Here is a 12,854-nt window from a genome sequence, read left to right as displayed (position 1 = left end):
GATGTGGAATCGGCCGAACCCCGAGGAGCCGCTCGAGTCTTTGGACTCTGGACCAGTCTCCGTCGAGAATTGGATCCCGTGGCTGCTTCACCGGCGGGTCAACGGTTCTCTGATGTGCCGAAAGGACCCCTTGAGTTGGGTAGGTCGACGACCATCAGGTATACGGATACTATAGGTGGTGTACAAAGTACATGTACCGCGTCGCCAGGGTAGTCTCGAATCTTTTCCTAGGTTGGGTAACGGACAGGCAAAGAGGAGCTAAGGGTCAGAGATTGAAAGATGGGGTGCTTTGCTGCTGCTGCGGCTTCTGGCCTCTGACTGCGGGACTGGGCTTCCTGATGGAACAAGATACAAAGCGATAACAGTAATGAAAAAGCCAATTGCCAAACTTGCTGTAAGCGCGTCCAACCGGGTGATTTGGATGGACAGACCGAATAAAACCCAGCGGGCCAGGGGTACGATGTGCAGCACTGCAGACTCAAGAGACTTGAGAATCGAGAGGCGGAAGAGGAAGACGGGCTTGGAACTGTGGTGGGGTGTGGCCACTCTGCCCACTTACACCCCACTGGGGGTTGGGCTGGGATCCATGGACCAGAGCATGGGATGGGATGGCATGGGATGGCATGGAGAATGAAGAGGAATGTCCCGTGTCGGGAGGCATCTGCTATGACCTTGGTACACTGCGTATGAGTGAGTACCTGGGAAGATGTTGACTTTTCGTAGCATCGGCAGCGTCCATGGTCACATTCAAGAAGGTATGCAGTGAGTGAATGTAGGAGGACCCTTTGGGTTGCTCATGCTTCCTCTCAGAGTTCGCCGCGACCTCGGACGTACTCATGGCAGCTTCCCTCCACTTTCTTCTCATTGTACCGTGTACGGCTACGGTGTACGGATACCTCGCCTTGTGATCAAGGTGAATAAGTGTGGGAAGACCCATAACCCCCAGGACGTCAGGGCCAGAAGAGGAGTGTGATGAGGTAAGGGGCGACACGGGTGGCCATTGAAGAGGCGTGTCTGTGTATATTGTGTACGAGTAGGTATTTGTGCAAGGCAAGACAAGCCGAGTTTGAGCCTTGGGTTCAGAGCCAGAGTGTGTGGTTTGTTATTATTATTTTCCCATCTTTATTTGGTTTTGGACTAGCGGGATTGAGTGAGCACCAGCTAAGAAAAAAAAAAAGATTGATAAAAAAAAACCAAGCTGGAAAGCCTGGAGGGAAGACCAGAAAAATGACACAGGGACCAGCTGCGGTCAAACCCGAAAACGGGCGGGGCACACTAGCTCTACGTCACCTGGTTGGACCTTGGAGGCAAAGCCGCACAGGCTGCGGAGTACGTACAGCACAGGAAGAGCCGAAGAGGAAAGAAAGCAGGTAAAATGCGAGCCAGCTGCGGTAGCAAGTAGCTGCTAGGCCCGTTGGGTCTTTCCAGGTTGTCGCTCCCGAAGATCCTGCCTCGCCTGCCTTACCTTGCCCTTGTCCACCGCTCCGAGATCCAGCCTGCCACCGCCGATGCTCTCTCTCACACGACACCTCACCCGATATGTACTTGCTCCGTACGGACTCCGGATACCTACCATGATACCTAACGAGAGGAAGGTACCTTTGTACACCTCTTGGCAGCCATCAGCTTTGACAGTTCCCGTTGCCAATTCGGCCAAAATCGTACCATGTGCTGTGGATGATGTGCGAGGGCACGCGGGGGGAAGGAATCCAAAATACTCTGAACTGCAACTGTGGCCGTCACAGACAAAACGAAAGTCACACGTTGAAGGGCAGTCTTTTTTATTTTTATGTTACTTTCAAGCACTGGCCATCATTCGCCATTTCCGCCTCAACTCCAGAATGCTGTGAAGGCAGTGTAAGGCGGTCGTGTAATAGTAAGTGTGTGCAATAGAGCTCAAGCTTCAGCTTTCAAACTCCAAATCCCACGAGGCACAATCTGTCTCCATGGCCAACACATGCAAGACAGGCAGTCCCCTTCCACCGAGTCTCTTTTAGAAACCTCCCATCTTTGCCATGCCTGGATCCCCCGCCTTGTGCTTCTCGACCTGACTGATCCCCTTTCCCCCCAATCTCTCCCAAACAATGATTCTCCGTAAGCTATCGTCGTCTCCCTCTCCCGGCCGAGGTCAACCGCATGCAGTCAGTCGCAGTCGTTGTCGTTGAGCAGAAGAGCTCAGGTGTTCCATGTCCTGCTGACTCGCCCCGCCAATTGCGGCTGCAGAAAGAGCAACACCCCCATGTCCCAACCTGCAGCAAGGCGAGCGGAGGGGAAAGGAGGAGAAAGAGCACGATGCTGCAGACTGCAGACTGTCACTCCAGTCCTCCGCCGCTGCTCTACTGGTCTGGTCTGGCCTGGCCGCTCCTCCCCTCCCCTTCCCCTTCCGCGTGCCTTCCTGTCAAGAAGGAAAAAAAGATACAAGTGACCAACAAGCGACCGAACAGAAGGTGACGGATGGATCGTCGGACCAATCTCTCGCCAGCATTCCTCCTCGTCCTCCCCATAAAATAACCCCGCTGCTACCCACACACGGCACCTTTTTTTTTTTTCTCGACGGAGGTGAGGTTCCACTCGTGGCATGCCACCTTTTGCCCGCCTGCCGCCCATGGACGAGCTTAAAGGAAGTACAAGAACCGCCGAAACAAAAGTCATCCAGATCCAGCCAATCACCGTCCCTAAAACGAAAACGTGCCAGATCTATTGACTCCCAGCAAACCCGCACTTCCGGCATGGCCTAGTCTCCTCCCATGCACGTTGTGGCTGCATGAAGGGGCTTGCGTTGACGGCGTTGACGAACCTCGAAAACACGACGACGAAAAATTGAAAAAAAAATCATCCATCGTACGGCAAATTAACTAGCTATGCGAGGAATCTTCCACACTAACCCTTGGTCCTTCCCGCATGCCGAGCCATCGCCAAGCCTTTTGCCAATTTTCCTTTGCAGCCTGTGCTAGCCGCCATCGAGGAAGTGCTCGCGTGCCTGTTTTCCTCTTTTTCCCTCAGTCGCAACGTCGTCGTCTCCCCTCGTTCCTAGCACCGCAGCTGTCGTCGTCAACGTCGTACCGCCAAGCGCCAAGTGCCAAGTCCACACGATTTTCACACAAGCCTCGGCCGCCACGTACATTGGCAAAGCTTCTTTGCACTCTTCGTCTCACTCTCCCTTCCTCGCTCTCATTCTCATTCTCACTCCCTCCTGTACTCACATCTTCTCTCGAGATCTTACTCAATTCTTCATACCCTCATCTCATGCTCTTTCATGCTCACTCCTACGCTGGCAAGGACCATGTCAGAGACCTCAGCTTCTCAACTTAGTAACACATAACATCCCCCCCCCCCCACCAAGTAGATATAGATATCAAGGAGCGGATGAAAATCTACAAGCATCTCAAAACATGCACCATAAACTCTAAGTATCAGCATTTCATCAGAATGATATAGGACAAGACTTTTGCTGTTAAAGCAAGCACACTTGAGATGAAATCAAACACAGTACTTTGAGCCAATGATGGCATGAACCGACTGCTCACCACCGCATCGTCGCCGACATCACCGATCCCTTCTTCCCCCGGATTCCACATTCTAGCTTGACTCTGCCTCTGCATTCGCTACTATACACCCTCCTCCATCTTTGCTCTCATCGCTCGCCCTCTAGACTGAGTCCTGTACAGGAGGCTTAGTGTAGTCCTCCTCCAACTCACCATGCACGTAAGGGACGGCTGCCAATCTAGTGCGCCGGTAAACTCAATCCTTTGGCCCGAACACCTTAAAAATCATAATTCTCTCCGCATGCTCTTCGTCCGCCCGGCGAATTATCCCCGGTTCAGGCATTACCCCCTCATCCTGGAGACCGTGAGCTTGTAGGCAAAAGAGGGGGGAGGCCTATTCCACTCTCTTTCGCAAGTGAGCTAGGCTTCGTAGCGTGACGTCTTCCTATTATAGACTGCCCAAACCATCTACACGGAGAAAGGAGAAGATCAATTCCAATAGCATAAAATCCCATCCCAGCATCCAACTCAACACAACCTCAATGTATACATGTGCGTGTGCTCTACCTTCTACCAGCTGCCATGATCATGAAACCAAGTAAGATCGCCGCCGCCACATGACGGGCCGGACCTTCGTTTCTCAGAGGCACCTTATCGACCCCATGATTGCCTCACTTTGAAAATCATCAGACGAGCCAAAAAGAGGCCTTGCCACTCCCCGACGGTCTCAAAGGTCACAAAGGCAAGGTCCTCCGTCTCTTCAAGAATCCCAAGAAAAGTTGTGAAATCCGTCGTCGCTTCGACCGCCAAGAGTCCGAGAGCTCCCTTCCCCTCCCCCTCCGTGACGTGCTCAGCCACGCCTTGCCACTGTTCGGGTCATCCCATGAATAGTATGCCGATGGGGAAAAACGAGATGATGTACCTCAGGTAGGTAAAGCACGTAGGTTGCCTACTTGGATCGTGTCTTTGGATGGCCATCATCATACCTTATTTTGTCATCTCCAGAACAGACAGAAAGTTGCATACACACAAGTAATACACTTTGTTAGAGTCTCGGTGAGAGCGGAAGCGTGGCCGTAGCCATCAACGTCATTGCAGTTTGATGATACTTATATTCAGTCTTGTTTTGTTTTTTAAAAGAGGCTTTTGTTTTGAGTCAGCCGTGACTCCCCCTATTTTCGGCGGCACTGCGTCAGACCCGAATGCAAAAACCATGACGCAAAAAGAAGAGAGAAACAAGAGTCTTCCCCTCGGCGCTAAGTATGATAGATCGATAAGCAATTGCCGAGCATGTCTGCCCGGTTTGTTTTTCTCGTGTCTAGCAAAGGCCGAGTTTCTGTCACAGAACCCCGCCGCGTCCGAAATATCGACCCCGTCCATCCCTTCTCGTTAACCAGATGCAGTTTGTAGGAGAAAGCCTAAATCATGTAGACACAGAACAATATAGAAAGGAAAAAAAGGAGATAAAGTCGGGAGTGGTGTGCGGTGTTGAGTGAGTTGCCCAAAGAAATCTGTGCAGAAGAATGAAAGTTGGGATGCAGGGCAGTGCGGCATCCTCTCATCCGCCCTGCACACAATGCAAAAACATGTAGTGGAATAGAAGACCTCCCAGTCCTTCAATCCCGCATCCTCCCTTAGGAGACCTTCGGGCTGAACCTGCGAAAGCAAAACCATAAACGCCATGATCCTTCCCAGTCCCCATCAACTCAAGGAAATGATGCAGTCTGCGTGTTGCTGTTGTCCCCGCTAAACGCCTCGCTGTCGGGTAAACAACTGAACAAAAAGAAGAAAAAAAAAAGTTCCATATCTGCTGGAGACGGCCTGAAACATAACTCGCTTTGTCGGCTGGTAAATGTCTCCGCATCCTTTTGGCTAGGTATGCGAGCGCTCCTGTGCTCTAGTTCTCCGGTGCCGCAGATCGATCCACCAAAGATTTTGGCGTTGGCTCTTCGTCTGCGTTCTCTCTGTTTGTCGGCAGCGGCTTTGGCGTCTCGTCAACGCCGGGGCCGAGTGTCTTGTCTTCTGAGCTTATGCCACTATCCGGGGGCGTACGCGTGGCTGCTGCCCGCAAAGTCTCGTACGAAGGCATGTCGATTTCCTTGGAAGGTGTCACAACTTGTGTGACAGGCTCCGGCGTACTCTCGGACCCAAAAGTGATACTGTCGTGGCTATCGGCCCTCATCATCTCGATTCCTAGCTTAGAGCTCGGCAGTAAGGGTTTGCCTCGGAATAGCTTGTCACGGCCGGAGCCAAGCTCTTCATCTTCATCGTCAGCCGAATCTGTACCCTCGGCAAGGCGTTTCTCCATGTGCTCTTTCCGGGCTTTCAGCTTCTCTACCGAAGGCGGCGGTGCCGATCGTCGAGTGTGCTCCAGCTGCCCCGGAGCAGACTGCTGCGTCACCAGTTGTGGGAGCTGCGGCAGTGACTTCGGTGATTTGACCGGTTGAATAACTTCATCCTGGCTGATACCCAGGCCACCTTCGTCCCAGTCGCCAGTAGCCTTTCTGCTGATCACCACTGGCACATCATCTGTCGACACTGACTCGGAGTCGCCGAAGAGACTAGAACTGATGGAGTCCTCACGCGAAGTGATGAGGCTGCTACCTGGTCGTCCAGCGTACAGCGATGAACTCGATGTCGGGCTATCGTCTGTTCGAGAGCTGGTTTGACGAAGGCCAGAGGGCACAGGGTGAGAGTGTCCAAGTGACATCGAGAAGTTGACGCCAGGCGATTCCGGCTTCCACTGACAAAGATTCTTGAGCACTTCTGTGAGCTTAGAACTCGAGATAGGCTTCTCAATCAGTGAATCAAAGTAATGCGGAGCCTGCAACTCTTTGAGATAGGCCGTGATTGCGACGATGGGCGTATGCGAGTTCGTGTTCTTAGTCTCCCGAATCATGCGGGCCACATCAGCGCCATTGATCTGAGGCAACCTATACTCCAAGAAGATGATATCAAACTTGATCTCGCTCATGGCGTATCTGACAGCTTCTGATCCATTCGATACCGAAATGGTACGGCAGCGCAACTTCTCCAGGAGCTTTTCCATGACCATGCGAGAGACCGGATGATCCTCGCAGATTAAGACATCCAGTGGGCGGAACATCGGGCCCCCGTCAAATGCGATTTGGGAAAGGCGACGGGAACTCTGGCGGCGACGCTGCACTCGGAGAAGTGCGTTGTGCTTTTCGCCTTCATTGTCGGACGACGAAGGTGACATGTCGAAGACCTGGCTGCGACGATTGCGGTGGTGTGATAGAACGTCAGAGGTAATGGGGCTCCCCTCTTGGGATTGCGAGCCAACAGTCAAAGATCTCGATCGGCTGCTGGAGGCCTGTCTGGGCGTTGACACGATCTTCTGCGGCGAGAGGGCCAGCGGTGGTGGAGGTGCAGCCCCACGACCCTTGACGGGGGATGCGGCTACACTTGTTGCTGCCTTCTGCAGGCTCGGTGGCACTCGAGGAATGTCGAGAGACGTGGGCTGATGAGCGCTCGATTGCTGTGAAAGGCTGGAGGAGTTGCTGGAGGCCTTGCGCCGGCCTTCGCTGCCTTGGCCTGCGACGAACGAGACTAGTAATGGCGACGATGGCTGAGATGCCCTGCTCGGAGACGAGGCCGCATGACTGAGGCCGGACGGTGATTGAGGTCGGTTCTTCGCGTTGGAAATTGTTCTTTGAATAGGATTGGCAAGTACCGGACTGCCCTCGAGAGCTGGGCCAGGCGAAGTAACACTGCCGCCTGGACTCACGACGGTAGGTTTATTTTGAGATGCCAATGCCTCTGCTCTAAGTTTCTGAATGACGTCCTTGTTGGCCTTCTCGAGCACAGGAAGATTCTTGAAGGCGAAGCTGCCAAAGTCATCGGCAACTACAGGCTCACTAAGCCGTCTACTCTTCAAGTCCCGAACGTGTGGAGGAATGTGGAGAGGCATCAAGTTGCGTTTAATCGAGTTGACTTGAGATCGGACCCTGGACAAGGCGTCATGCGGCCGGTCATGGTAGTCTGAGCCTGCGCCAGAAACCGGCGGCGAGAGCTGATCCTCCATCTCTTCGGCAAAGGACTGCAATACGGCGCCACGGGCATCAAAGTATTCGGTATCTTCTGGGTGCTCGAGTTGGGGAACGAACTGAGCTTCATCCTCCAACAAAGTGTCCCAGTTGACGCCCTCAAACCAAGAGTGGCTGCGAATCTCGTCTCCACCGCAAGGGAACTTATCCTCTCGATTGGCTCCAAGGCGCGACTGGGGCTCCATACAGAGCAGCTTGTTAATCAGATCTTTCGCCTCATCTGAGATTGGTTCGCATTCGTTCTCATCCGGCCACTGAATCTTGCGTGCGAGGATATTCTCGAAGACTTGCTCCGCTTCGTCGGCATGGAATGGCGGAAATCCGTAGAGGAATTCAAACATGATGCAGCCAACAGACCACCAATCACTGGTCTCGTCTTGCTTCTCACCGTTGATAGTCTCGGGGGCGAGGTAGTCGGGTGTCCCCACAAAACGGCGGTTGGTGTCTTCGGGATCGAATAGGGCCATCGGCGGAGGCATCATCGTAGACTGAGGCGGAGTATTCTTTCCCAGGTAGTCAATGCTGGACTGAGTGCTGGTGTGGTGGAGTGCCGCCATGTCTGGCGACGGTTGTCCGGTGCTTTCATTCGCATCATCCTGCGTCGGCTGCGCGTTTTGGGCCGGGACATTGTGCTCTTGATCGGTCAAGGTAAAGCTGTTGAGCATGCGAGCAAGAGTTTCGCTGCCACCGCTATCGCTACGCTGGCTGGAGACTCGTCGGGCCTCCGGCCCTCCCAAGGCGAAGTATGAGGGCTGACCCCCGCTGGAGCCAGTGTCAGGTGTCATCTGCGGCGTCATGCTAGGCGAGTGAGTATGACCATGAAGGTCAAGCGAGGTTGACCGAGACGATGCCAGAGATGCTGAGCGGGCAAATGGCCCCTGCTTGAGGAGATCAGGCGTGGGATCGGAATTCTGATTGTCCAGCGCTCGCTTCTGTCGCCCAACTAACCCCATGCGCGATAAACCGAAATCCGTGAGTTTCAGGTGACCCTTTTGGTCGATGAGCAAATTGTCTGGCTTGAGATCGCGGTGAATGATGCTCCGACTATGCAGGTGTTCCACGCCAAGAACCACCTCACCCAGATATTTCTTCACCCAGTCTTCTGGCAGACCACCCAGAACCTTGATCAGAGACGCACAGTCGCCACCGTTGAGATACTCCATCACGAGATACAGGTAATCTTTGCTGGAAAAGGTCCAGTAGAGCTTAGCGACGAATTCGCTGGTGCCTTGCCACATCATGATGGCGCGTTCAGCCTTGACATTGCCCACCTGATTCTTGGCAACCATGTCTGCCTTCTTCAACACCTTGATAGCGAAGTATTCTCCAGTTGACTTCTTCTTGGACAAGTAGACACTGCCAAAAGCGCCTTTGCTGATTGGCTTGATGATCTCGAAATCTTTGATGGAAGGAGGCGCCGGCCTTGCCTGAGGAGGAGGCTGGTGGGCAGCCATTCTAGGGGATGGTGGACCTTTCATGACAAACTCGGACATGGCTGCTGAGGACTGTCGCCGGTGGTGATTTGCTGGCAAATGAGCTGGAGAGCTGAAATCACTCCCGGGTAGCAAGGGTGATGCTTCTGGTGATGTAATGCCATCTTGTGGAAACGGGAAATTGCGCGGCTTGATGATTCGTAGAGGGGACGACGGTTGATTCATACGCGAAGGTGACTCCTGTCGTCGAGGTGAAGACGTACCGGGCAGAATGATGCTTCTACGATGATGCTGTCTCGAGCTAGCTGCACGACGAAGATCGCCAAACTCAGATATCGGAGAGTCGGTACGCGGTGGCTGTCGAGAAGTCACAGAAGAAGAGCGAATACTTCCATCGCTGTCTCCAGCGTCACTCTCGAAAAGCAACGACTCTCGCCGGGACTCGCGGGCAGGTGCAGTTGGGTTCAGACCACCCAAATTCGATCTTGGCGTCGGACACTCTCTAGGGCTGCTTGAGCGCGCAGATTCCACAAAGGAGGTAGGTCTTGGCCTGTCGTTGTTGTCATTGAGGCTGACATTTTGCAGAGCAGCCGCGAGGGCTGAAGGATTTTCAAATGATCCTTGGAAGAAGAGCTCCTCTTGCGCCGGTGTAGCTTGTTCCTCTTCCTCGTCTTCAGTCGAATCGCTCAGCCGACCAGCTGCGATTCGAGCTGCTTTCCGCATTGCTTCATCTATGCAGTCCTGGACGATGACCGCGAATTCAATCCTGATGCGCTCCGCATACTCGATGATTTTCCGGTGTCTGAAGACGGCTTCAACCTTGGTTTTCGCGGCCTTTTCAGTGTCGGCGCAGAGCAGAGCCAGGCCCTGCTCCTGTTCCAGAGTGTTGGTGCTGGGAGATTGCCATTGCATGACTTGTGAGATGCGGGACTCGGACTGAGGAGATTGCGTCCTGATCTCGCCAGGGTTTTGCGACGAAGCCTCCTTCACCGCTGGAGTGCTGACTTCAATGGCGGTATCGCAGAGGTCAAGGAGCAACTCTACGATCCTTGCTTGAGGACGTCTGATGGCGAAAGATCGAGCTCTGGAATGACCGAACCCACCTGATCTCTCTCTCGATTGCGAAACGGAACTCCCGGGGGATGACGAGGCTGATAGAGGAGGACCGATTGGCAGGCCCTTGTACTCAGCAGCAGGGCCAGATAGTTGGTCGCCTGTGAGTGGCCGGCTTTTTCTCGCCTCGAGAGCATCGAGAACTTTCACAATGGAGTGTCGGTGGTCCGTCAAACTGTCCTGCGCCATCTGTACATCCATCTCTGCCCGATGCTCCTGCAGACACAAGTCGGTATGTTTTTCGAACCACCAAGGAGAAATTTGTCGCTCGCAAATACGGCACAGAACGGGCAAAGGCGGCGGGTGGTTTTCGGGGTCATCGACGCCAGACTCGGCTAGCTGCGTGAGATAGCTTGCGAGGACTTCAGCACCAGATCCAAGAGAGTCGACAATCACAGCAGGGAGGTCAATCTTGATCTCTCTGGGTGCAATATAGGGTCGAATCATCCACATAGTCTAGCAGGCGCCTTGTTAACAAAAAAGTCAGGCTGGTAACGGCAGTATGGATACTTACATGACTCTCTCCTCCCGAGACACCATCGTAAACCATGATGCCCTGGGCTTCCAGATCAATGGCCTCGGGAACCCCTCCGTCGGCCTCATTGGGCTCCTGGTCTTGAAGGCCTTCAACGGGTAGCAACCTGGATAGTGGACCCATTGTGACGGCGAAGCGTACTCTGTGGCTCCGCGAGTCGTCCTTCTTCATGTACTCTACGGTATCCGCGAATGCCGTCTTGTTCTCGCTGACGATCAAATCGGCTATCGCAGTTCCTTTGACCGAGTCGGGCAGAGTGCCTATCACATCGGTCCATGACGGACTGACCCATCGAATAGTGCCGTCGAGGTTGAGGTCAAGAATGACATTGAGAGTCTGCTCGGCAGCTTCACGTAGTTCTTCTCGTTCCTCTCGGATATCTTCGCTCAAAGACCGTTCCATGACGCCGGCCTGTGCCCGGAGAGAGGTCACGGCCGGTGGCGCCAGCATGTTGAGTTGCGGTGGTTCCATTGTGGGAGAGAAGCGGGTGAGATCCCGGATTGTTTCGATACCATTGGCCGTTTTGAATCGTCTCGGCAAGCGAGGACTTTCTGGAGAGTGTGTGTTCGAGGTAGGGCGTGAGGATGTCGTGGCTGTTGCAAGTCGCGAATTGGTTCAACTCGAAAGACCGAGTAAGAGCCAGGTTGTCTGGCAAAGGGCCAAGACTAAAGGCAAGCCAGACCACGAGACATGACGGGAATCGAAGCGAAAGGGTCCAAGGCACAAAGTAGCGATGGGAGAGCTCTAGTGTTGGACACAAGACACTACCCACTCTGGTGCGGAGGCGTGGAAAGAGAACTGAAGGTATTGTTGGCGACGAGCGGTCGAAGACTCCAGGAAAGGAGCTTGGGAATCGGAAGGGGTGGGCTCGACGTGGGTGGAAGTGAAGGTGATCGAATGCCAATGGGGGTGGTGGTTCTGGTGGACCGACCGACCAAGGTTTCTTCGTTGTCTATTCGAAAGACGGGCGAGGACGGAATGAGTCGACGAGGGGAGACGCGAAGGTGAACGCGACGATAGGCGTTGCAGTCAGGGCCAGAGCTCGCAAAGGTCGTTGGCCGTACTGGACCTTGTGTGTCGTCGTCAAACAAAACACCAAGAGAAATCCTGGTAGGAAGAAAAAAAAAAGAACCCAGGGAACGGCACAGGCAAAAGTTGACGCCGCAGGGTGGCCCTTTGTGATGATGGTGTCAGTCACTCATTACCGTCTTTACGTTGGCCTATTTGCGTTTAGCACTTAGCAGCCCTCAGTTAAGGTACGTGGGTGGAAGGTACAGAGGAGAAACTCTCCAGGTCGGTCTCAATCAGGTCGGCAAGAGCCCAGTCAAACCGAGCCAGCACTATCCACGCCTCGAAGCAAGCAGGGCAAGAGGTGCTCAGTGGTCGCGTCCTTATTATGGGTCTTGAGAAGCATTTGGTGGTCAGGGTGGGTGAATAAAGCGGGGATATAGGGACCGTCTGGCCAATCAAAGAAGTATGCACCAAGCTCGACCCAGTAGATGTACATGCATAACACGCCAAATCTGTATGCGACGCCGCGTACTTCTACTCAATGCAGTCTAGGGCCATAATCAGTTAGCTCGGTAGCTAAAACACGAGCGAGGGTGTCGGGGAGTCGGGTGTGACTTTTTGGGGCTTTTTTGGGGGAAGTGGAGGGGATAGGAAGGCAGAAAGGTGGAAGGAAAGGGAAGGGAAGGGGCAGGAGCAGAGGAAAATCCAAGAAGGTGCCCGCCTGCCGTACCTAGCTAGGTACTTGCCCTCACTTGACGCGACCTACACAGTAGGTAGGTAGGCACTTGGCTGGGCAGGTAAGGTAGTGTAAGGTACCTACTGTGTATTCATAGGCACGGGGTACGTACAGCAGGTAGGAAAGACGGGACAAGAGAGAGGGCGGAGAAGACCACCACCTCACCACCGCACCACCTCGAGTCACACATTGGACGAGACGGGAATCGGGACACTGGCCCTGCCCTGAGCCCTGGCCATTGCATCACGCTTCGGCTTCGCTGGGCTGGTGGAGGGGCAGCCACTTGGGGGTGACCACTCGGAGGTTTTGTCCGCTGGAAACAAATCAACAACGGTCCAGCGGACAGGGCAGAGTTGTTGTGGTCAGTCCCAGGCTTCTTGCTTCAAGGTTCCGCTCTCACTCAGTATCACCAGCACGGAGCTGCCTTTACCTTTACGGATACCCTTTGTTTCTTTGCCTCATCGCCATCACGGT

The 12,854-nt window shown here is 53.8% G+C and overlaps 2 protein-coding genes across 2 annotated transcripts; both read right to left on the bottom strand.

The window, feature by feature from the left end:
* Nucleotides 1-227: 227 nt before the first annotated feature.
* Nucleotides 228-785, bottom strand: CCOS01_15959 (uncharacterized protein; the record flags this gene model as incomplete). Its single annotated transcript, XM_060464097.1, has 1 exon — nt 228-785. A coding segment is annotated over one exon (558 nt), but the record flags the coding sequence as incomplete, so codon positions are not given.
* A 4,597-nt stretch (nt 786-5,382) lies between these two features.
* On the bottom strand, nt 5,383-11,224 carry CCOS01_15958 (uncharacterized protein; the record flags this gene model as incomplete). The annotated part of the gene is made up of 2 exons (XM_060464096.1): nt 5,383-10,554; nt 10,613-11,224. Coding segments are annotated over 2 exons (5,784 nt in total), but the record flags the coding sequence as incomplete, so codon positions are not given.
* Between the last annotated feature and the right edge of the window lie 1,630 nt (nt 11,225-12,854).

The sequence above is a fragment of the Colletotrichum costaricense genome (assembly GCF_030867565.1).
Source record: "Colletotrichum costaricense strain IMI 309622 chromosome Unknown Scaffold_26.1, whole genome shotgun sequence".
Taxonomy (NCBI): Eukaryota; Fungi; Ascomycota; class Sordariomycetes; order Glomerellales; family Glomerellaceae; genus Colletotrichum; species Colletotrichum costaricense.
The sequence above is the reverse complement of the archived record's forward strand: the minus strand, read 5'-3'. Positions and strand labels throughout refer to the sequence as shown.